General features: G+C 42.7%; 1 protein-coding gene across 1 annotated transcript in view; it reads right to left on the minus strand.

Annotated features, from left to right (window-relative positions):
• The window catches only part of LRCH1 (leucine rich repeats and calponin homology domain containing 1), a 243,846-nt gene that overhangs the window by 77,968 nt on the left and 141,726 nt on the right, over window positions 1-24,152 (minus strand). Inside the window, exons 5-7 of the mRNA XM_044287241.1 lie at window positions 13,666-13,802; window positions 9,757-9,887; window positions 8,727-8,811 (exon numbers count right to left, since the gene is read on the minus strand). Of these exons, the coding sequence (XP_044143176.1) occupies window positions 8,727-8,811; window positions 9,757-9,887; window positions 13,666-13,802 (353 nt within the window). The remainder of the gene's footprint in view (window positions 1-8,726; window positions 8,812-9,756; window positions 9,888-13,665; window positions 13,803-24,152) is intronic.

Below are 24,152 nucleotides of genomic sequence, written 5' to 3' on the forward strand. Positions count from 1 at the left end.
GATTATAAAAACAGTATGCAGAATATTTATTGGTTAATTGTTCATTCTCAACGCCTCTCATATTCTTATAAGTGTAGTTAGAAGTTTGAAAAAATAAATAAAAAATCTGAGTCGCAGCTCTGAGTGGTCTGCACCTTCAGCTTCAGACGTGTGTAGTACGGATCAATGATGAGCACATGGGGTCCGTATTCCAGACTCTCATGTGGAGATGCTGGACTCTCCCATATTTTGGATATCGACACTTGCTCTTGATAAGGACTTTTTTGACATCAGCATTGGGATTTTGTTTGTAAGTTGGACACTGCTTGTACTTTGGTGAATTTGCATTCTTCAATATGATACTGAATATAAAAAGGAGTTGCATGCAATAAACAAGTTCCATAGATTGTTGATGTGCAATCGTGTTCTGTCCACTTTCATTAGGTTTTCATGTAGCGGCTGCACAGCGGTAGTGTGCCACGTGGCATAATGGAAACAGTATGCCGTGGTTCGGGTGAAGAACATAAAAAAATGTGTGTCACCTGTCTTAGAAGCTGTGGAAATTCAGGGCAAAGGGTTGCTGACTGAAGCAGCCGCCAGGAGCAAAGCCTGTGTGAGCGGTAAGCACTGTCCTTATATACTGTATAGCAGCTTCCCCCAGCCTCCATGCACTGCCTGTAGTGAGCGCTTACCGCTCGGTCAGGCATCTCTCCTGGCGGCTGCTTCATTGGTCAACAGCACACCGGGAGCAAAGCCTGTGTGAGCGGTAAGCACTGTCCTTATATACTGTATAGCAGCTTCCCCCAGCCTCCATGCACTGCCTGTAGTGAGCGCCTACTGCTCGGTCAGGCATCTCTCCTGGCGGCTGCTTCATTGGTCAACAGCACACCGGGAGCAAAGCCTGTGTGAGCGGTAAGCACTCACTAAAGGCAGGGGAAGTTCTTATATAGTATATACAGACATAACTGTCCTTATATACTGTATAGCAGCTTCCCCCAGCCTCCTGCACTGCCTGTAGTGAGCGCCTACTGCTCGGTCAGGCATCTCTCCCGGCGGCTGCTTCATTGGTCAACAGCACACCGGGAGCAAAGCCTGTGTGAGCGGTAAGCACTGTCCTTATATACTGTATAGCAGCTTCCCCCAGCCTCCTGCACTGCCTGTAGTGAGCGCCTACTGCTCGGTCAGGCATCTCTCCCGGCGGCTGCTTCATTGGTCAACAGCACACCGGGAGCAAAGCCTGTGTGAGCGGTAAGCACTCACTAAAGGCAGGGGAAGTTCTTATATAGTATATACAGACATAACTGTCCTTATATACTGTATAGCAGCTTCCCCCAGCCTCCCTGCACTGCCTGTAGTGAGCGCCTACCGCTCGGTCAGGCATCTCTCCTGGCGGCTGCTTCATTGGTCAACAGCACACCGGGAGCAAAGCCTGTGCGAGCGGTAAGCACTCACTAAGGGCAGGGGAAGTTCTTATATAGTATATACAGACATAACTGTCCTTATATACTGTATAGCAGCTTCCCCCAGCCTCCCTGCACTGCCTGTAGTGAGCGCTTACCGCTCGGTCAGGGGGAAAGCTCACTGACAGTGTTGGCCACGCTTATCAATGTGTACAAGTGCATTATAGTTCATAAAAAGCGGGAATGTATATGTAACACATTAGGCTCCTGTGCCCACCAGGCTGTGAAGGAGCAGGGCAGGCAGAGGCCCGCAGCTCCCGCACAGCCCGTCTCTCCTATGCTAATAGAAGACGGAGGGCCCTTAGCAACGCTCATTTGAGAGAGAGCTGCTAATGGACATTTCAGCCCCAGGTTTCAACTAAAAATAAACGTTTTCTCTAAAAAAAATATATTACAAAAATGTCCCTTGTTACTCTCACTACACATTGGCAAAAAAATAAAAATGATACGGCAGATATGCTTTAAGATTGTTTTACCTCCAGAAAGAATTTACTGGGCGTGATTCTGCTTCTGCAGTGCATCATAGGTTTGGTAGAGATGTTCCCTGGTATCGCTGCCACTATAGTTTTAATAAGGAATTATGGGATGTTATATGAAAGAACTGACCGCTATCAATATACTGAGAATGGTCTGTGCTCATCACTGTCGATTCCGGCATGCAAGACTTAGGCTTCTTTGGCCCCTTTCAAACGGGCGAGTATTCCGCGCGGATGCGATGCGTGAGTTGAACGCATCGCACCCGCACTGAATTCCGACTCATTTATTTCTATGGGGCTGTTCACATGAGCAGTGATTTTCACGCATCACTTATGCGTTGCGTGAAAATCGCAGCATGCTCTATTTTGTGCATTTTTCACGTGAAGCAGGCCCCATATAAATGAATGGGGTTGCGTGAAAATCGCAAGCATCCGCAAGCAAGTGCGGATGCGGTGCGATTTTCACGCACGGTTGCTAGGAGACGATCGGGATGGAGACCCGATCATTATTATTTTCCCTTATAACATGGTTATAAGGGAAAATAATAGCATTCTGAATATAGAATGTATAGTACAATAGCGCTGGAGGGGTTAAAAAAAATAATATATATATATAATTTAACTCACCTTAATCCACTTGGTCGCGCTGCCCGGCATCTCGTCTGTCTCCTTTGCTGAACAGGACCTGTGGTGACGTCACTCCAGTCATCACATGTTCCATCACATGATCTTTTACCATGGTGATGGATCATGTGATGGATCATGTGATGACCGGAGTGACGTTACCACAGGTCCTGTTCCTGAAATGAATGCTCACCACAGGTCCTGCTCAGCAAAGGAGACAGAATGCATTTTACTATGCATTCTGTATTCAGAACCATGTTATAAGGGAAAATAATACAATCTACAGAACACCGATCCCAGTACCAAACATGCGCGATTTTTCTCACGCGCGTGCAAAACGCATGACAATGTTTTGCACTCGCGCAGAAAAATCGTTGGTGTTCCCGCAACGCACCCGCACATTTTCCCGCATCGCCCGTCTTAAAAAGGCCTCTTTCAGACGGGCGTTGCAGAAAAATGTGCGGGTGCTTTGCGGGGACACCAGCGATTTTTCCGCGCGAGTGCAAAACATTGTCATGCGTTTTGCACGCGCGTGAGAAAAATCGTGCATGTTTGGTACCCAAACCCGAACTTCTTCACAGAAGTTCGGGTCTGGGATCGGTGTTCTGTAGATTGTATTATTTTCCCTTATAACATGGTTATAAGAGAAAATAATAGCATTCTGAATACAGAATAGCATTCTAAAAAAATAAAAAAATAAAAATGTAACTCACCTTAGTCCACATGATCGCGTAGCCCGGCATCTCTTCTGTCTCCTTTGCTGAACAGGACCTGTGGTGAGCATTCATTTCAGGAAAAGGACCTGTGGTGACGTCACTCCGGTCATCACATGATCCATCACCATGGTAAAAGATCATGCGATGGAACATGTGATGACTTGTTTAGCAAAGGAGACAGACGAGATGCCGGGCAGCGCGATCAAGTGGATTAAGGTGAGTTAAATTATTATTTATTTATTTTTAAACCCCTCCAGCGCTATTTTACTATGCATTCTATATTCAAAATGCTATTATTTTCCCTAATATCCATGTTATAAGGGAAAATAATAATGATCGGGTCTCCATCCCGATCGTCTCCTAGCAACCGTGCGTGAAAATCGCACCGCATCCGCACTTGCTTGCAGATGCTTATGATTTTCACGCAACCCCATTCATTTCTATGGGGCCTGCGTTACGTGAAAAACGCACAAAATAGAGCATGCTGCGGATTTTCAAGCAACGCATAAGTGATGCGTGAAAATCACCGCTCATGTGAACAGCTCCATAGAAATAAATGGGTCGGTATTCAGTGCGGGTGCGATGAGTTCAACTCACGCATCGCATCCGCGTGGAATACTCGCCTGTGTGAAAGGGGCCTTAGAGTAAGACCATGTTCCACCGTCCTCCAACTTCTGCTAAAGCAAATTTGAGGTCCACTGCACGGAGAGAGAGACGCTGCTGAGCTGTAGGCACTCAATGGTTCCTTAGTGCAGAACCATATTATATACGCCTCCATATGGAATCGTAGGCATACAGTCATACACTAGGCTTCCACAGACTTCAATGATCACCATTTTATGGCACTGAACAACTCAAAGGTTTTACAGAACAGTATTACTTTTGTGTGCATAACCCTGTAGGGTGCAAAAAATTACAAAGGGTACTTTTTGCAGTTTGCGCAATTACGAATGTGGCCTTGAATGAGATGGGTATTTTCTAGACTGCACATGGTTTTGGAGTACACTAATGGGGTATCTAGTGTGGCTGGAATCGCATTTTTAATGCACCATAAAGTGTGAAAAAAGCCTTATGTGTTTTTTTTTTCTTAGGTCAGAACCAAACTTGCCGGGCTTTCGAGGCCCGGGCGAAATGCATGTGGCCATACAGGCCGGAAATTTATACTATTAAAACCTGTCAATTGCTTTCTGTTAATGGCTGCTCTGTCTTTCGGGAAACCACGCCACCACTAGCAATAAGCAAGCGATACATTTCTAATAAATAATACAAAACAATTGCGCCTTGCATAGCTGCATAGTTTTTCGCCCACGTCCGCAAAGTCTGGTCTTACCCTTAACACCATTTATTGAGTAAAATTATTAAACCTATAATTGCTACAAATATTGATCACTCAGCCAATTACTGGCCTTACTGGTGCTGTATTTATGAATAGTTCTGACTGGCTGACTGCTTACATGAACGATGGACGTGGCGACATTACTTCCAGCCCAACGGTGAATTAAGTGGGGTTTTTTTTCTTTCTTTTATCAGTCTATCTGCTCCCCTTAAAACGTTAAAAACTGTCGGACAAGTCCCTTTAATAAATGTACATGATGCTTCCTACAAAATTTGAAAATTTCATATATAAACAGGAAAAAAATTGTACTGATACCAAAGCAGAAATGAATGGTATAATCAAAATAATCCCTCTTAACCAGTTATACAGCAGAGCAGGCGCAGCAGGCTTTTTATCTGACGCTGCGGCTTGGCAGTACACCCTTTCATCCAGATGTTTCCTAGCAGGGTAACAGACTTGGCTGTCTCGTTTCAGCTTAGCAATGAGGATATTCCACAGGTGAAACCTACAGAGTGGTTTCCTGCAGCTGGTACTCTATTAATAGCTGGCCAGGATGGGGAGATTTTATTTCCTCAACACTGACCACAGACAAAAAAGATTTTTTGATTTCCTTTAAAGTACAGAAAAAACATGGACAAGATCAGTGCAGGAGGTAAAAACTGAATTAGGAGCTGAGCAGATTGATATAGAAATTTTTGGATTCAATAAAACTTGTAGTTTATTCATTTAGATCTCTGCTCTTTCTACGCTGAAGAATCATGTGGGTGGACCTACTCAGCGACTAACACTATTTTTGTATGAACAAAATACGTTTTTGCTGGATCCGTCAGGGATCAGCAAAAACACTTACCTCATGAAAATACACCGGCTGCATCCGTTATGAACCAATCCGGTTGTATGATCTCAAAAATAGCCATGACGGATCCGGCACTAAAACGATTGTAAGTCAATGGGTGCCGAGAAAATGCGTACAGCACCATTGACTTAGATTTTGTTTCATGCCGGATCCGTCATGCTCCGCATGCCTTGATGCACATTTTTCACTTTTAAGGAGTGCTGTGGATTTTTGCAACTTGTCTACCACCCAGAATTGAGGGGTTACCGCTGGCACCCACTTCACAGTTGGCAAAGGAGTGCTGCCCTACTTTTTATGTGTGTGTGTGTGTGTATATATATATATATATATATATATAGCAGAAAAAAAACACTGGCAGCACCACCCAAGGAAAGTATGAAGGAAAAGACGGGTGCAAAGTCCAAGTATGGTAACAGGTGCTTACCCACTTATACAGAGCAAAAAATCGGACTGCACTCCAAAGCGTATCTTCAGTAAAATAGTGTATATTTATTCACCCATATGGTGACAAAGAGCGACGTTTCGGCTCAAACATGAGCCTTTCTCAAGCCAGGTGGCTTGAGAAAGGCTCATGTTTGAGCCGAAACGTCGCTCTTTGCTACCATATGGGTGAATAAATATACACTATTTTACTGAAGATACGCTTTGGGGTGCAGTCCGATTTTTGCTCTGTACAAACAGTACAGACCAAAAGTTTGGACACACCTTCTCATTCAAAGAGTTTTCTTTATTTTCATGACTATGAAAATTGTAGATTCACACTGAAGGCATCAAAACTATGAATTAACACATGTGGAATTATATACATAGCAAAAAAGTGTGAAACAACAGAAAATATGTCATATTCTAGGTTCTTCAAAGTAGCCACCTTTTGCTTTGATCACTGCTTTGCACACTCTTGGCATTCTCTTGATGAGCTTCAAGAGGTAGTCACCTGAAATGGTTTTCACTTCACAGGTGTGCCCTGTCAGGTTTAATAAGTGGGATTTCTTGCCTTATAAATGGGGTTGGGACCATAAGTTGCGTTGTGGAGAAGTCAGGTGGATACACAGCTGATAGTCCTACTGAATAGACTGTTAGAATTTGTATTATGGCAAGAAAAAAGCAGCTAAGTAAAGAAAAACGAGTGGCCATCATTACTTTAAGAAATGAAGGTCAGTCAGTCCAAAAAATTGGGAAAACTTTGAAAGTGTGCTTTGGTCTGATGAGTCCAAATTTGAGATCTTTGGTTCCAACCACCGTGTCTATGTGCGACGCAGAAAAGGTGAACGGATGGACTCTACATGCCTGGTTCCCACCGTGAAGCATGGAGGAGGAGGTGTGATGGTGCTTTGCTGGTGACACTGTTGGGGATTTATTCAAAGTTGAAGGCATACTGAACCAGCATGGCTACCACAGCATCTTGCAGCGGCATGCTATTCCATCCGGTTTGCGTTTAGTTGGACCATCATTTATTTTTCAACAGGACAATGACCCCAAACGCACCTCCAGGCTGTGTAAGGGCTATTTGACCATGAAGGAGAGTGATGGAGTGCTACGCCAGATGACCTGGCCTCCACAGTCACCGGAGCTGAACCCAATCGAGATGGTTTGGGGTGAGCTGGACCACAGAGTGAAGGCAAAAGGGCCAAAAAGTGCTAAGCATCTCTGGGAACTCCTTCAAGACTGTTGGAAGACCATTTCAGGTGACTACCTCTTAAAGCTCATCAAGAGAATGCCAAGAGTGTGCAAAGCAGTAATCAAAGCAAAAGGTGGCTACTTTGAAGAACCTAGAATATGACATATTTTCAGTTGTTTCACACTTTTTTGTGATGTATATAATTCCACATGAGTTAATTCATAGTTTTGATGCCTTCAGTGTGAATCTACAACTATCATAGTCATGAAAATAAAGAAAACTCTTTGAATGAGAAGGTGTGTCCAAACTTTTGGTCTGTACTGTATATACATATATATATATATATATATATATATATACACATATATATGATATTTACTATGTAAAATGAATATGAGGAACTTAGCCAATTTATATTGATCAAAATCATTTCTGCCCATCCACCACAGCAAGGTGACCTCTTTATAAATGGGAACCTACTCTATATGATACCTCTCTCTCTGCGTCAACAGACCTCAAATAATTCAGGGAGAGCAGGCAACACATGTATACTGAATCTGCTCTATATGATACCTGTCTTTGCTTATTTTGTTTAGTGAATATTGCACTTGTTTATATATTCTGTGTTTGAGTGTTGTTGCATTGTGCTTGCTTTTACTATCTTTGCATGATCAGTCATGCAGGACCATCCACATGACTTATTAAAAAAAAAAAAAAAAAAAGATTTAAATCAATAAAATTCACATTTTACTGAATCTTTTCCCATAAAACTATACATCAATCTGCTCAGTTGCTCCTGCTCCATCATATGTTAAATTCAGAATGCACTGCATTTTCAAGGTGACAAGTTATGTTTTTTCCCCTGGAAAGAACCCCTTTAACTGTTGTCGACGGCATATAAAAGTGCCTATCCACTGTATAAAGACCTAAATGATGGATGAGCAATCTTTTATACAGTAAAAGAGTCAATGATGTATAGTATACATGTCTCTCATAAATAGAGTTTTGTGTTCCAGTGGTCTACGTCTTGCACAATCGCTAGCCACTCATAGATGTGTGAATGTATAATGTCTTATAAACATAAGGCACTGTTATATATGTTTTCCACCAAACAGATCCACAAGCTGTTCTTGAGATGCTATCTTCATTGACTACAAAGACAAAATTAAAGAACAAAACTAGTCCATCAATGGCATAACACATAATTAACTCTAAGGATATGTTCACACAACAGATTTAGAAAATGTGCTGAAAGAAATCTGCGCTGAAAAAAAATCTGATTTTCTGTGCAGTTTTGGTGCGGTTTTTGGTGTGTTTTTTTTCAGCTTCTCATTCATTTCAATGGGATCACAGCACAGATTCTGCTCCAAAATAGAGCATGCTGCTACTTTTTTCCATGCAGTTTTTTTCAGCATGGAAAAAATAAAGTTCTGCCTCCCATTGAAATGAACGTGAGGCTTTTTAGAGGTGTTTTTGCCAAAAACGTTGTGCAAACAGGCCCTAGGGGTGCTGCCACACGTCAAGGTTGTGCAGTGCTTTTGTGTAGTTTCAGCCACGATGTAAGGCAGCGCCCTATCACACTATAGCACATTATGAGTTGAAGATATAATGGAATACAAGCAAAAGTAGACAAGAGAAAGTTTAAACAAGATAGCACTTACCTCTATGGTTGATAAACGTTTTTCCCCACTGTCACTGCCAACACCAGAATCAGAGTCCTTCTTCAATGGGAAAATGTCTTCAATACTAGACATGCACCCAAAAAAAATATCGATCAATAGTGTAAAGACCGTATATATGGAAGATGCAAAAACATTTTTATGGACTGAATATGCATTTTAGATGGCAATGCAGCTACAGGATTCCTGAAAATCTCTACCCTGGTAAACATTTTTGGAGCGGGACATTACTCATAACTCAAGGGGTTGTCCAGTTTCCGATATTGACAACCTATCCTCAGGATAGGTCATCAATATCAGATTAGCGGGTGAACAACTCCCGGCACCCCCTATTCACTGATTACCTGCTCGCCATCAACATTGCAGCTCTTGAATCGGAAGGAGTAGTTGTAGTTACACTCCATCCCATTTAAGTGAATGGGACAAAACACTTGTCTGTGGAATACATGTGTGAAAGTACAAAGTTGTACCCCCACTGATCTGATATTGATGACTTACCCTCAGGATAGGTCATCAACATAATTTTTATTTTCTGCCTGGAGCTACAAGGTTTGGTAGTCCTTTATATCATCCTCCACACCCTGCATATAATCTGCCTTTCCCTAATTCTCATTTTCGATCAAGGTACCTAGCAAATCAGCATACACGCTTACAAGGTGAAGGAGGCCTGAGCGGTGTATGTCAGGGCAATGGTGCAATTAACATAAATTAAAGAGAAACATTTTAAAATGTTTTTTCAGGATTTTATTTTCTGACCTGTCCCCTGCCGGTGGGAGCTGTGGAGATAAGTGGATGAGAACTTTGGATTCAGGTGAAATCCTATGAAGGGTGGCTGGGATAGCAGGGTAATAATGGAGTTCCCTGGGGTCGGGCACAGGTCAATAAAGTAAATGGTTGCCATCCCAAAACCCGTTTAACCTGCCCAACTCCATAAATTAGGATTTTTTCGGAGATATACCATATAGAAGATATTGTACGCTGCTGTTGTCGTAAACGTTTCATGAATCTTTACCTTTCCTCAACGTGTTGCTGCAGAATAGGCCTCTCTATGGCATGAAGATAAAACGCATCTCCCGTCTTTTCCATCTGACAAGCTTGTATACTTAAATATTTAAATATATGTATTTTGCCTTTAATACAAATCTAGAAAAGATAAAACAATGTTTTAATAAGACTCTGAAGTACCACAGGTAAGGGCTCTATCACACTTGCGTTCTTTTGTTCTGGCATAGAGTTCCGTCGTCGGGGCTCTATGCCGGAAGAATCCTGATCAGTTTTATCCTAATGCATTCTGAATGGAGAGAAATCCGTTCAGGATGCATCAGGATGTCTTCAGTTCAGGACCGGAACGTTTTTTGGCCGGAGAAAATACTGCAGCATGCTGCGCTTTTTGCTCCGGCCAAAAATCCTGAACACTTGCCGCAAGGCCGGATCCGGAATTAATGCCCATTGAAAGGCATTAATCCGGATCCGGCCTTAAGCTAAACGTCGTTTCGGCGCATTGCCGGATCCGACGTTTAGCTTTTTCTGAATGGTTACCATGGCTGCTGGGACGCTAAAGTCCTGGCAGACATGGTAAAGTGTAGTGGGGAGCGGGGGAGCAGTATACTTACCGTCCGTGCGGCTCCCGGGGCGCTTCAGAGTGACGTTAGGGCGCCCCACGCTCATGGATGACGTGATCACATGACACGTCATCCATGCGCATGGGGCACTCTGACGTCATTCTGGAGCGCCCCGGGAGCCGCACGGACTGTAAGTATACTGCTTCCCCCGCTCCCCACTACTACTATGGCAACCAGGACTTTAATAGCGTCCTGGCTGCCATAGTAACACTGAACGCATTTTGAAGACGGATCCGTCTTCAAATGCTTTCAGTTCACTTGCGTTTTTCCGGATCTGGCGTGTAATTCCGGCAAATGGAGTACACGCCGGATCCGGACAACGCAAGTGTGAAAGAGGCCTAAGGTGCTGTGTCAGTATCAATAAAAGATTACAAAATCTGTACTGAAGATCGGAGATGAGCGAATCGATTTTAAACAAATCGGATTCATCACAAATTTCACAAAAATTCTTCTGCCAAATGAATTTGAAGTTTTGGCGATTTGCCCGCCCACAGATGATCACATGACCCAAGCAGGGCCCTGGCAGGTTTGCTTCGCAGGCAGCCTAAAAACCAATCAGGAGGCGGGATACTGGCTGGTCTATCAGGCTCTGTGCCAGCTGTGAGGGTAGCTGCTAAAGTGCACTATAGCAGGGATGACCAACCTGCAGGTCTCCAGCTGCTGCAAATCTACAACTCCCACCATGCCCTGCTGTAGGCTGATAGCTGTAGGCAGTGTGGGCATGCTGGGAGATGTAGTTTTGCAACAGCTGGAGAGCCTCAGGTTGGCCATCCCTGCACTATAGGCACAAAGATCTTTTCCTCTGTGCATGAGTCAGCCTTTGTTTCCTAAAAACCTGTTACAGAGCTTCTACATAAGTGTTTTATAGGCATATTCCTAGCAACACCAGCGGCATAGATTTCCCTATATATGCATCACAACTGCGCCTTTTCTTTCCAAATAACTACTACAATTTTGCTACCGTTTCTAGATTAATATAATGTAATATAATTTAGCACATTTTGGTAAGTTAATACCAGTGAACGGGGAGAGAGATAGAAAGATAGATAGAATAAATTAAATAAATAAATAAAAATATGGATTCTTGGAGAGCTCAGAGTGGCATATGCCAATTTTCAGTGCAATTGGAGTACTTTTGATTAATGTAGAATCGATTCGGACCTGATTAGAATTTTTTGACAGATTTGTTAGAATTGGACCAGAAAATAATTTTGTGTACAAAAAGGACATGTGGGTCATTTTGCCAGTCAAGGTGTTTCCATTACAAAATTTTGTAAAAAAAAAAAAAAGGAATATGTTATCCCTGACTACATAATATACTAACTTACAGTATTTTATATAATGGGGTTTGCCTCACATACATTATAACAAATAATATTAGAACCAATATCTTAGTTCTTGCCTCCTCTAACAAGGCAGTTCTTGCCTCCCCGCCAATTCCTGGTTAAGAGGCTTCTATCCCAACCTCACAGCTCATCGGTTCTATACCACTATATACCACAGTGGTGCAATATCCGAACTATCCTCCTGAACTTGTAGAAATGGCCATCCATCTCGGCCAATTACAATGGGATCCAGATAACATGTAGAGCTATAGGACAACTACGTCACAAATGGCTTTCCAACTGGGGGGGGGGGGGCAGAGCGAGCTAGTGATTAATCCATGTGATCAACATATTTTGCCGTTACTATCCTGTCACGCAAAAGGTGAAAGAGAACCCTCTTGCTTGCGCCAGCTTCTGGAAGTGGCTACCTATGAGTCAAAGTCCGACTCTTTAGCAAGCCTTGGAACATGACAAGGGAAAAAAGGAAAGCCAAATATCTATATTTGGCTTGGCTATTTTATCTTATCATGTTCCAAGGCTTGTTAAAAAGTCAGCCACTTCCAGAAGCTGGCGCTAGCAATTTCCCTGGGAGATACCTCTTTGCATATTTTTTCCCACTGGGCATTGCCAATAAGTCTTCATAGCATGGAGCACCGCTAACAAGTCTCCATACATAGCTGGTCTCTTTAAGGAGCGCCAGTACCCCGCCTGAGCTCTATAAACATAAAAAGCTTCTGTTTCTGGCACAATTCGCTGCTTGTGTTATACATGCCTCCCACATAAGACTTACAGCTTTCCTCCTGAATTTTTCCATTCACCGGGGGATTGGATTTTGGTTCTTTGCTTTGATCTAAAGGCTTTGTTTTCCTAATCTCATTTGTTCTAAAACAAGAATATATTTCTTTTGTGAAGGCAACAGCTTTCTAGTTCTTTGGCCAATGCACCTGCACAGGACTAAGCCTGCAAACAAAACAGCTTAGTAGTGGAAATGAAAACCCCCCCACTCATCCAATGTATATATAATGTATATGCATATTTAATAACACAATGTCGGAAAATCGTTTTATGCTTTGGTGTGTACTAGTGATGATCTGGGTCATGCCTGGTCCACAGGCACAACAATGGGGTGACCTATGACTAATGAAGACCTTTCTGGCATGAGCAAGGGAAATAATTGCAGAAGGTGTGCCTGACTGATGTGCATCTGTGTAAGTTCACATGGCCTATATAAAAATTATGAAGGAATAAAAAAATGCTCTCACAAAGAAGAGGAGATGTGATTATGTACCTATTCGTAATATTTAAAGGGGTCTTCCACCCGTGCACATTTCTCACCTATCCAGTGGACAAGAGTCGTATGGAGCAGCATATCTATTTGACATATGGGAAGCACTCTCACTGGGCTGTTTCTACATCTCCACCACGTCTTTATGGCGTTGCAGCATGCTTGGTTTTCTACAGCTGAAAAGGGAAGGGAACTGGGGTCCCTCGTTCTAGTAATCTGTGATGGTCTCAGCAGTAGGTATTCCATCAATCCATACTTTTCGATGGATGGATTACCCCTGTGAAAGGGGAAAATCAACTCATCTGATATTCTGACATGTCATTCATTCATGTGAGAAAGTCAACGTGGAGAAGTATGTGATCAGCACTTACTGTATTTCCAGAATAAAAGAGCTCTATAAAGCATTTAAACTGGGAATCTTATACAAGGCTGGGTTCACATTCCCAGTTTTTAGTTTCGTCATAAGTACAGAAAAATTAAAATGATGGCGAGCCTTATTTGCGAACTCCAGATAATGTGTATATTCATTCCAATTGTAAGGGAATAATTCAGCTGCTAAATATATGTTAGAAAGCACATGTTGTAACTTGCCCAAAAAACTCATATAAAGTTGATATAAAATGACAGTGATGATTTAGAGGGGAAAAAAAAGAATATTATAAAAATGGGAGTAGCATAGAAACACTCACCTGTGCAGGAGGAGACTGTAGAGGGTTATTCTCAAGTACTAATACTTGTAATTGCACCATTTTTCTAAAACAAAGTGGTAGTATCAGGATTTTATTGCAGGAAAAATCTAATTTTACCAAGGGAAGGTCTACTATTTCTGCAAACAAGAATAGATATTCAATTAGTACCACAAAAAATCAAAGCGCTGTTTAGAAGTTCACAAGTCACAACAACACTGATTGAAGTACAGCATAATGGTCCTTCTACCCTGGCCGATTTAAAGGAAATTATTGAGAATGAACTGTTTGTCCCAGGTAATTGCCAGATCACTGTGCATTTGCAAGCAGCAATCATTTCCTGCCATCATCTCTCGTAGTGATCGCTACTGTTTACATAGGGCCACGTGCTGTCCACAAACAATGATTTCAGGTTCAGTACTAAAGATATAATCACCTGATGGACACCGTTTGCCCAGTCATCGTGTGATCAAAGGCACTTTTATAATGGACAATAGTTGGGAACGAGCATTTCTATAAACTCTCATCCACAGTAACTGTTCTGATGATCGCCCAGGTGTAAAAGAACCCTTAATAAGGTAAAGCCATGGTACTGGATTCTGTACCATTTTCGTGTAATAATGAAGTCTAATTTATATCGTTCATTGTAACAATGCCTATCCTTGTCCACAAAACGGACAAGAATAGGACATGTTCTTTTTTTTTTTTGCGGGGCTACGGAACGGACATAAGGATGCAGATATCACACATTTTTTGCGGACCCAATGATAAAAAACGGGACAGACACGAAAATAAAATATGTTTGGCCTTAATTTCTCTAGCAACCTAGACCACTGGGGAAATAGGTGTTTGAAATGCTAGTGAAATTATCAAGAAATGGCCCTGACCTATTTAGGGCTCTTTCACACTTGCGTTGTCCGGATCCGGCGTGTACTCCATTTGCCGGAAGTGCCCGCCGGATCCGTAACACCGCAAGTGAACTGAAAGCATTTGAAGATGCATTCAGTGTTACTATGGCAGCCAGAACGCTATTAAAGTCCTGGCTGCCATAGTAGCAGTGGGGAGCGGGGGAGCGGTATACTTACCGTCCGTGCGGCTCCCGGGGCGCTCCAGAATGACGTCAGAGCGCCCCATGCGCATGGATGACGTGATCCATGCGATCACGTTATCCATGCGCGTGGGGCGCCCTGACGTCACTCTGAAGCGCCCCGGGAGCCGCACGGACGGTAAGTATACTGCTCCCCCGCTCCCCACTACACTTTACCATGGCAAACAGGACTTTAGCGTCCCGGCAGCCATGGTAACCATTCAGAAAAAGCTAAACGTCGGATCCGGTAATGCGCCGAAACGACGTTTAGCTTAAGGCCGGATCCAGATTAATGCCTTTCAGTGGGCATTAATTCCGGATCCGGCATTGCGGCAAGTCTTCAGGATTTTTGGCCGGAGCAAAAAGCGCAGCATGCTGCGGTATTTTTTCCGGCCAAAAAACGTTCCGGTCCTGAACTGAAGACATCTTGATGCATCCTGAACGGATTTCTCTCCATTCAGAATGCATGGGGATAATCCTGATCAGGATTCTTCCGGCATAGAGCCCTGACGACGGAACTCTATGCCGGAACAGAAGAACGCAAGTGTGAAAGAGCCCTTAATTTGATGCATATTAGATGTACTGTACAGCAGCTAGAAATGCAAAGTTTGGGCAGTTTTCATTTCTATACTGGTTTGTAAAAATGTTCATTTTCTCTTTCCATGTTTGTTAGGTGGATGGACTCCTGGTGTAATATAACAGCTCTACTCTATACTAAGAAGTGACAAGATTTCTCTTCCTTGTGCTCCCCAACTCCCCCCCATTTTATGTACTGAGAAAGGGCAGTTCATCCCTCTACCGCCAGTTTTCAATTTAGTGTATTACTCTAAATGGATTTTTGGGAGAACTGAGGTTGTTTTTGAACATTTACATATAGCAGAGATATACACTCACAAAAAGTTATATTTGCCTTGTGGGTGAAATTTCAGGATGAACCTAAAATGCGCTCTAACCTTTACAGGTGAACTTAATGTGACCTTCTCTAAACTTCTGAATGTACAGGTGAAACTCGAAAAATTAGAATATCGTGCAAAGTTCATTTATTTCAGTCAGGGCTGCAGTAAACGATTATTTTAGTATTCTATCGATTACTTTTACGATTATTCGAGTACTCTAACAAGAAAAACCTTCCTAAAAGAACGTATTGCTTTATAAAAACAATATTTTTATTTCTTACAGTGGTATAGAAAATAATTGCACACATAAGGCTTCTTTCAAGCAGCTAAATACATTCTGTGAGAAGAACAGACGGCCAGAATGTACCGTATCGGGTATAGCTGGATACTGCCGGCTGCTGCAGTGATGGACTGGAATGGGGTCCGGCCTTGTTACAGCACTCAAGCTGGGTTTCGGCAGGACAAAAAATAAATAAAAAAGCTTTGGATGATACCCAGCATGTATGCCGGGAGATGGCCAGATGGCCCTGGAACAAATTATAGGTCAATGAGAGCATATAGCTGGTTGTATCCGGCTATACCCAATACTGTAAACTCCAGCAGGCTGGTCTTCTGCCGGAATGTGTATATAAGGCTGTTGTGAACTGCTGGAGTTCACTGGTTGCATCTGTCATAGCTGGATGCCTATTAACTATAATGGGGATCAGGACAAAAAAATGCTGCACAGTGACACCTCCATGTCATGTCCCTCATTCCCCCAGTGTCATCAGATATCATCATCAGCCCCTCCATGCCACTGCCAATTTGCCATCCATGTCCCCCAGCACCATCACTTCAAATCACAGGTGCCCCTTCAAATCTGCAACCCCCCGCCCCCATCAACCCCTCATCCTCTCAGATTCGGGCCCCTGCTAGTGCTATCTTATACTTACCTTTCCTGGCATAGCGTTGACATGGAGTCCGCAGGAGACAAACGCGTCTTCTTCCCAGCATGCACTGGGAGGGACCTGACTTCACACACAGCGTCAGCCAGAGCACTGACGATGTGTGCACGCCAGGCCCTGCAGCGTGGTGCCGACTGAAGGCCACGGAGCGGTGAGTGAAAGGCTTCATTTCACTCACACTTAATGCTCACGTGATATAAACGAATCCTCGATACAGGAAAACTGCTTCGAGGATTTTTTGGAATCGATTACGATTGATGAATCGTTTCAGCCCTAATTTCAGTAATGCAACGTAAAAGATGAAACTAACATATGCGATAGACTCATTACATGCAAAGCGAGATATTTCCGGCCTTTATTTGTTATAATTTGGATGATTATGGCTTACAGCTTATGAAACCGCAAAGTCACAATCTCAGGTACCCTTTGCTCAGGGGGTATGGATTAATTAGCTGACTAGATTGTGACATTTTGAGCCTAGAAAATTGAACTATTTCACAATATTATAATTTTAAGTTGCATTAATGCAACTCCTTTTAAGTTGCATTACTGAAATAAATGAACTTTTGCACGATATTCAAATTTTTCGAGTTTCACCTGTACATGTCCAACTGTTCAATGTTTCAGTACTTTTTGCACAACTTGCTGTTTTCTAACAAGGAGCTTAACAGCAAAATTCACAACAGGTGTTTGATCCATGAATTGCCCAACAAATTGGCCACATCCCACACTGATGAATGCCGCAGAACCAGATGATAAATGCCACACAACTCACGGCACATTTAAGGGAGATGAGATGCAACCAAGTGTCACGTCAGACCATTCAAAACTGTTTACATCAGCTTGGTCTGCGTGTGATACAACCTGCAAGAGTACCAGCCCAAAGCCGTCATAGTCTTGCATGGGCCGGGGAGCATCTACGCTGGATGAGGGACCAGTGGGCCTCAGTGCTGTTCACTGATAAAAGTCGATTCGCGCAGAGCAGAAATGATGACCACCAACGATGTTGGAAACCTCAAAGAGAGCGCTATGCATCAGCCACTGTTTTCCTTTGGTGGTGGTGGTGTTACAGTGTGTGCAGGTGTGTCTAGTCAATACAGAACTGCCCTACACTTTGTGAATGGTACAGTGACACAAATTCAGTCATTGTGCCTCTGCATGAACAACACAGGCCTAATTTCATTTTCATGGCCGATAAATGCGCCAGCGAGGTTGCATCATTAGGGAACAGCTGCTGGAGACTGGGGTACCTCAAATGAAGTGGCCTGAACTTTCTCCAGACCCGAATCCCATTGTAAACCTATGGGATCAGCTGAGTCGCCGTGTAGAAGCTCGTAACTCTGTACCCCAGAACCAAAATTACCTGAGGGCCGTCCTTCAAGAAGAGTGGGATGCCATGCCTCAGCAGACAATAAGTCAACTTGTGAAAATTATGAGACATCGTTGTCAAGCTGTAATTGATGCTCAAGGCCACATGGCCAAGTTATTGAGACATTGACATTTTTTGTGATGGGTATACCCACCTCTGTTGTTGGCTTGTTTCAATAAATAGTTTCAAGATTAGGAAATCACCATTGCATGCGTCTACTTAAATGCCCTACTTTCATTATATATTATCACTGTAGTGTGACCTTTTTACATTTTCCATAAATTTCACCATCATAAAGCCAAATAACCTTAACTTTTTGTGTGTAGTGTATATTAGACAGTTTTTCGGTTTCATATATAGGGGCACATTTATTAAGAGCAGCGTTTTACCGGTGGCCTCTCTATAGCTTCGGTGGGTGCTCTACCAGTTCTAAATGTAAGACAGCTTCCAAGCTGTCTTAACTTTAGACCTTTTTCTACGCCTACAACAGGCATAGAAAATGGTAAAAGCAGAAAGAGAGGTTTGTTTATTCTGGACTATTAACTCATTGCAATCACATGAAACTCATAATAGAGTACCGAGAGGTTTGAGAGTTTTTAAAGAAGTGTCGCAGTACCAAGACCATATGGATTTCACTGAGCAATGGAAAAGTCTGCACGCTGAACATTCATTTAAGTTAATGCAGTTGGTTTTGAAAAGGAATATAATAGAATATGAGACAGTAACGCTGGAGCTAGAGTGAGCAAAAAAATAAAAATTAGAGTGAGATTGACCAGCAACCAAAGAGAGAAAGAAAGATAAATTCCTGAGAGACAAAGAGGATTATTATAATGGTAGAGTGTCACGGATGATATTGCAGATAGCTGGAAGTTATGGATAAACATCCGACTGGCTTGATCCCAAACTAAGGAGCATAAAGGTGACCCCTGACTACTAAGCACATACAAGGGTCTCAGAGGTAGACAATTGCATGCCCTCGTACCTAGACTGTGTGACACCTGAAAACCCTATAATAGTGAGGGGACACGACCACCGGCTCCCTGCACTTAATACGGAGGGAGTCAGGGTCACCTAGAATCAAGCCAGCAAAGAAACACAATACAAGAAAGGACTTATCTGAACAAGCAGTAACCAAAGTCTCCAGCAGTGATCACTTCCATCCAGGAAGTAGTATAAACTACAAAGTGAGGCAGTATGGGAGGGAGTATAAAGGGAGGCAATTAGTGTGAATAGGTGACAGCTGGGAGAAGGAAAGGAGATGACAAAGTGAAACCAAAACAAAGAACATCATGCAAGAGGTACAGAAGAACGTCTGCAAGACCTTCTCAGAGAGCTGGAGGTGACATAGAGTTTATGATTGGAAAGAGAATAGAAAAACATATAATAGAAAAAGACAAGGTAGAAAGAGAAATACAGATGGTTGGACCACAGAATCAGATTCAAGTGCTTCGGAAGATTTGAATAATATGACATCCGCTACTAATATAAGAAGAGAAATAACAACTGGAGGTACAGTTCCCCCTTTAGAAGAAGGACCAGAAGGGGGCGATCAAAAGGGAAGAAACAGGACAGGAGGTTACAAAAGGAAACAAGTATTTTGGAAGCAATAAGACTAGATGTGGGAAATACTGAAGAGATACAGATAGGAAGCAATGTCATTAATTTAACAAATATTAAAGGGATTCTGTCACCAAGTTTTGGGCTATAGAGATGCGGACATGCACGGCTAGATCGCCGCTAGCATGTCCGCAATATACCTGTCCTATAGAGCTGTGTGCTTTTATTTCCTTTAAAAAAGGATTTTAGAGATATGTAAATTTGTCTTGTAGGTGTTCAAGGGGCTATACGAACCTTCCTGGTGCCCAGCCACGCCCGCCTGTGAAGGAGCCCAGCACCGCCTATGTCCTCCGGCAATCTATCGGCAATCTATCGTTGATGAAAGGAGGAGATTTGGAGGACATAGGCGGTGCTGGGCTCCTTCACAGGCGGGCGTGGCTGGGCACCAGGAAGGTTCGTATAGCCCCTTGGACACCTACAAGACTAATTTACATATCTCTAAAATCCTTTTTTAAAGAAAATAAAAGCACACAGCCTTATAGGACAGGTATATTGTGGACATGCTAGTGGCGATCTAGCCGTGCATGTCCATATCTCTATAGCCCAAAACTTGGTGACAGAATCCCTTTAAACTTGATGATGACGGTCTTTCGTTGCTCTCTAAAGGTTTGAATTTCAGCTTATTGAAAGGTTTCAATCCAGTGGAGTTTGAAGTGGATCTATTTAAAGCTATCAGGAAACTGAATCTGTAGAGATATTATAAAAACGATAAAAGACCAAAGTAAAAGAGGGAGAAAAATCAAGTGTGATAAATGAGTTTGGATTCTTTGTGAGCAAAATACAGGATCAGGTAGACAAAGATGTGGTGAATACATTATTGGACCTACAGGGGGAGACAGTACCAACACAGATGGAGAAGGTGTCTAAGGTGGAACCGTTCATGAAAGGCTTCAAATCCACATTTAACCCTCCCTTATCAGCTGGTAGCAACTTGTGAGATGTTTAATGTACCCCAGGTTGAGGAAAAATATCAGCAAGGGGGAGGAACGAGCCCTACAGCGGCTGATTAAACAAGAAAATATAATAGGGAAACCAGCTTATAAGGGAGGCAATATAGTGTTAATGCTGAAGGAATACTATGTGAAGGAGGCTATTAGAAGATGAGGAAGTATACATACGATTGACAATTAACCGCATCCCAAAATATCAGAAACAATTAAAGGGGTTGTCTCATCATGAACAATGGGGGCACATCGCTAGGATATGCCCCCATTGTCTTATAGGTACCTATATTGAGAATGCAGCCCCGCAAGGTGGTGGCTGGAGGACTCCTGTCCGGCCACCACCAAGCCAGCTCCCCAAAGAAGTGAATGTGAGCGTACCGCGCATGCGTGGCCCCCGCTCCCATTCATTTCTATGGGGCCGACAGAAATAGTCGAGACAGCACTCAGTTATTTTCGCCAGACCCATTGTCACACGGGTGACAGGTTTTAGAAGTTCTGAAGATTATCTGCACATTAGTGATCTGAAAGCCTCTTTTGGTTTTGGTTTCACTTTGTCTGTGTGTTGCTTGTATGTCACATCCTTCTGTTCAGGTGTGGATCATGTGACCTTTACCTCCCCCTATTTAGTCTAACTTTACCCATCACTCCTTGCTCTGGATAGCTTCATTTGGTTTTTGGAAGAGCTGGTGTGTGGTTCTAGTTGAAGTCCTGTTCATCCATCATCCATCAGCCTCAGAAGTTAAGTGTTCCACTTGTTGTCTTTTGGTGTTCTCCCCTACTACATCCGTGACACCCATATAAAATAAATAGAGGGCAGCTGCACATGCGCTGTGCGCCCTCCTTCACTTGCGGGGCTCCGTTCTCGATATAGGTGCGGGTCCTAGCGGTGGGACCCGCACCTATAAGACAATGGGGGAATATCCTAGCGATATGCCCCCATTGTCCATGATGAGACAACCCCTTTAAGGTCCTTATTGTGGAAATATATGGTAAAGGGAGGGATAAGGGAGAGAACAGCAGAAAGATTGTACCCCAGATACCCCACAAAACCAAAGTGGTATTTTGTACCTAAAGTACATAATAAGGTGGAAAACCCACCTGGACACCCAATAGTGTCAGGAATAGGGCCAATTACAGAAAAACTGTCACAATATGTAGATTGGCTACTACGTCCTCTTTTAAAAGGGGTACGATCATATTTGAAAGATACTAATGATTTCTTGAAGGCGATTAGAGATATACAGTGGCAAGAAGGGGACCTTTTAGCATCTATAGATGTGGACATTTATATACAAGAATACCGCAGGAATTGGGGGTTCAAGCAGTAAGATATTGGAATGTCAGAATAAAATTGAGGAATATGTGGGTTTTGTGAGCAAAGCCCTGAGATTTGTATTGACACATAACACCTTTATGTTTGCTACTAATTTGTACAGTATTATAAAAAAAAACGGGGACAGCAATGGGGACACCGGTTTCCTGTACATTTGCGAATTAGTTTTTGGCAACCTTTGAGGACGAATATGTATTCACCACCAAAAATATTTTTGTGAGCAATATAAAGCTCTTTTTGAGATTAAGGCTACTTTCACACTTGCGGCAGGACGGATCCGACAGGCTGTTCACCATGTCGGATCCGTCCTGCCGCTATTTTGCCGTGCCGCCGGACTGCCGCTCCGTCCCCATTGACTATAATAGGGATGGGGGCGGAGCTCCAGCGCAGCACGGCGGTGCACGGCGAAAGCCGCCGGACTAAAAAGTCCTGCATGTCCGACTTTTTAGTCCGGCGGCTTTCGCCGTGCACCGCCGGAGCTCCGCTTCCGTCCCCATTATAGTCAATGGGGACGGAGCAGCAGTCCGGCGGCACGGCAAAATAGCGGAAGGACGGATCCGACATGGTGAACAGCCTGTCGGATCCGTCCTGCCGCAAGTGTGAAAGTAGCCTCTTGATGATGTATTGTAATCATTATATGGAGAGGAACTAAAGTGCAATTTGAGGAATTTGTGGAATATCTAAATACCCAAAATAACATGAATATGAAGTTCACTAGAAAAATAGATCCCAGAGAACTGGAATTTCTAGATGTAGAATTTAGTGTACAAGGAGAAACATTAGTTACTAAGGTATACAGAAAACGTACTGCCACAAATTCCCTCTTGCACTTCAGGAGCTCCCACCCCCCACATGTAAAGAGATTGAGAAGGATAGCTAGTGAAGACACAGATTTTATACATCAGTCCAAGGATTTAAAGAGAAGACTCCTAGAGAGTCATTTTTGAGGGCAGTGAGAGAAAGAGAGAGAGATCAAGGATAGAAAATAACCAATAAACAAGTAAAAGGGAAAAATGAGAGAGCAGCGTTTACCTTTAAGTATACACCTATGGCAGTGACCATGAGGAAAGCCATCTTAAATAATTGGCATATACTTGCCTATGATGAGGATTTAAAAGAAAAAACTAAAAATCCAAACTTTATTAGTTTTAGAAGAAGTCAGACCATTAAAGACAAGATAGGGACAGGGACTGGATCACGGTCCTAGATAGAACATGTTAGAGAAGCACATGGGGCAGATGGTGATTTCCTCACATGTACAGGAACAGAAATAGTAGGAGCATAAAAAAATGGAGGCGATAGACATCGTTCACTACTTCAAAACGAAGCCTCTTGGATAATGAAAACAAATGCAATGGGGCCTCTAGGCTTTAATGATAAGAAGGATTTAGGAGTTTTCATCTAGCAATATGTGTAATGGATGCTTTGTTTTTAAATAAATGTGTGTGTATCGTTGTCATAGTGATGACGTCATACGTGGCATAAAGAGATGTGCGCACTGCCGCCATCACGTGGGAGGCCAGATGAAGTGCGGTTAGTGCGAAACAGCCGTCGCCTGAGCTGAGTGAGAGCCCGGACCAGTGGCCATGTTTTAATGTGAATAAACAAGCTGCAAAGGGACTTGGTAAGTGCCGCAAGTTTATTATTTTTCTTTATACCACATGAGAAAATGGTAAATGAGACGGGTCTGGCAGACCCTTCCCTGCCAGCCCACACCACTGCCACAATTTTAGACCTGGCGTGAGCGGGGAGATGTTGCAGATTGCGGTACAACTACCTGTTGCGCCACAATCTGCGCCTGAAATACGCCTAATTTTGCAATATTTCAGATTAGTAAATGACTCCCATAGTGACTATAAGTATGCCTGAATAGAACACACGTCTTGGCTCTGTGGCAATTGTGCAATGTTAAAAAAAAAATTTTTTAAAATAATGCAATTATAACTGCTCTGGGTCAGTTTAATTATTGTTTCTAAAAAGATGTGTTCTTAAAGACAGCAAATGTATATATGGTTTAACTTTCTAGACTTATTTCCGCAATAAAATACGTGATAAGTCCAGGATAAACGTGAGATCTCTCATATTGTTCTGACTGTTCCAAGAATAACACAGGAGAGAATTTAATGAATATTTATACTGCCTCAATTTCATTTTGCGAAACCTACCAACAAAAACACTATATGCAAACTGGTGTAAAATCACAATTCTGTCACTTTTTCTTTATTATAAAAATGTATAACAATACATAAGTTATTTCCATGGCGAATAAATGTAAAACCATGTATATTTTATTCCCTTAA

Source organism: Bufo gargarizans, chromosome 3 (genome assembly GCF_014858855.1).
Source record: "Bufo gargarizans isolate SCDJY-AF-19 chromosome 3, ASM1485885v1, whole genome shotgun sequence".
Lineage (NCBI taxonomy): Eukaryota > Metazoa > Chordata > Amphibia > Anura > Bufonidae > Bufo > Bufo gargarizans.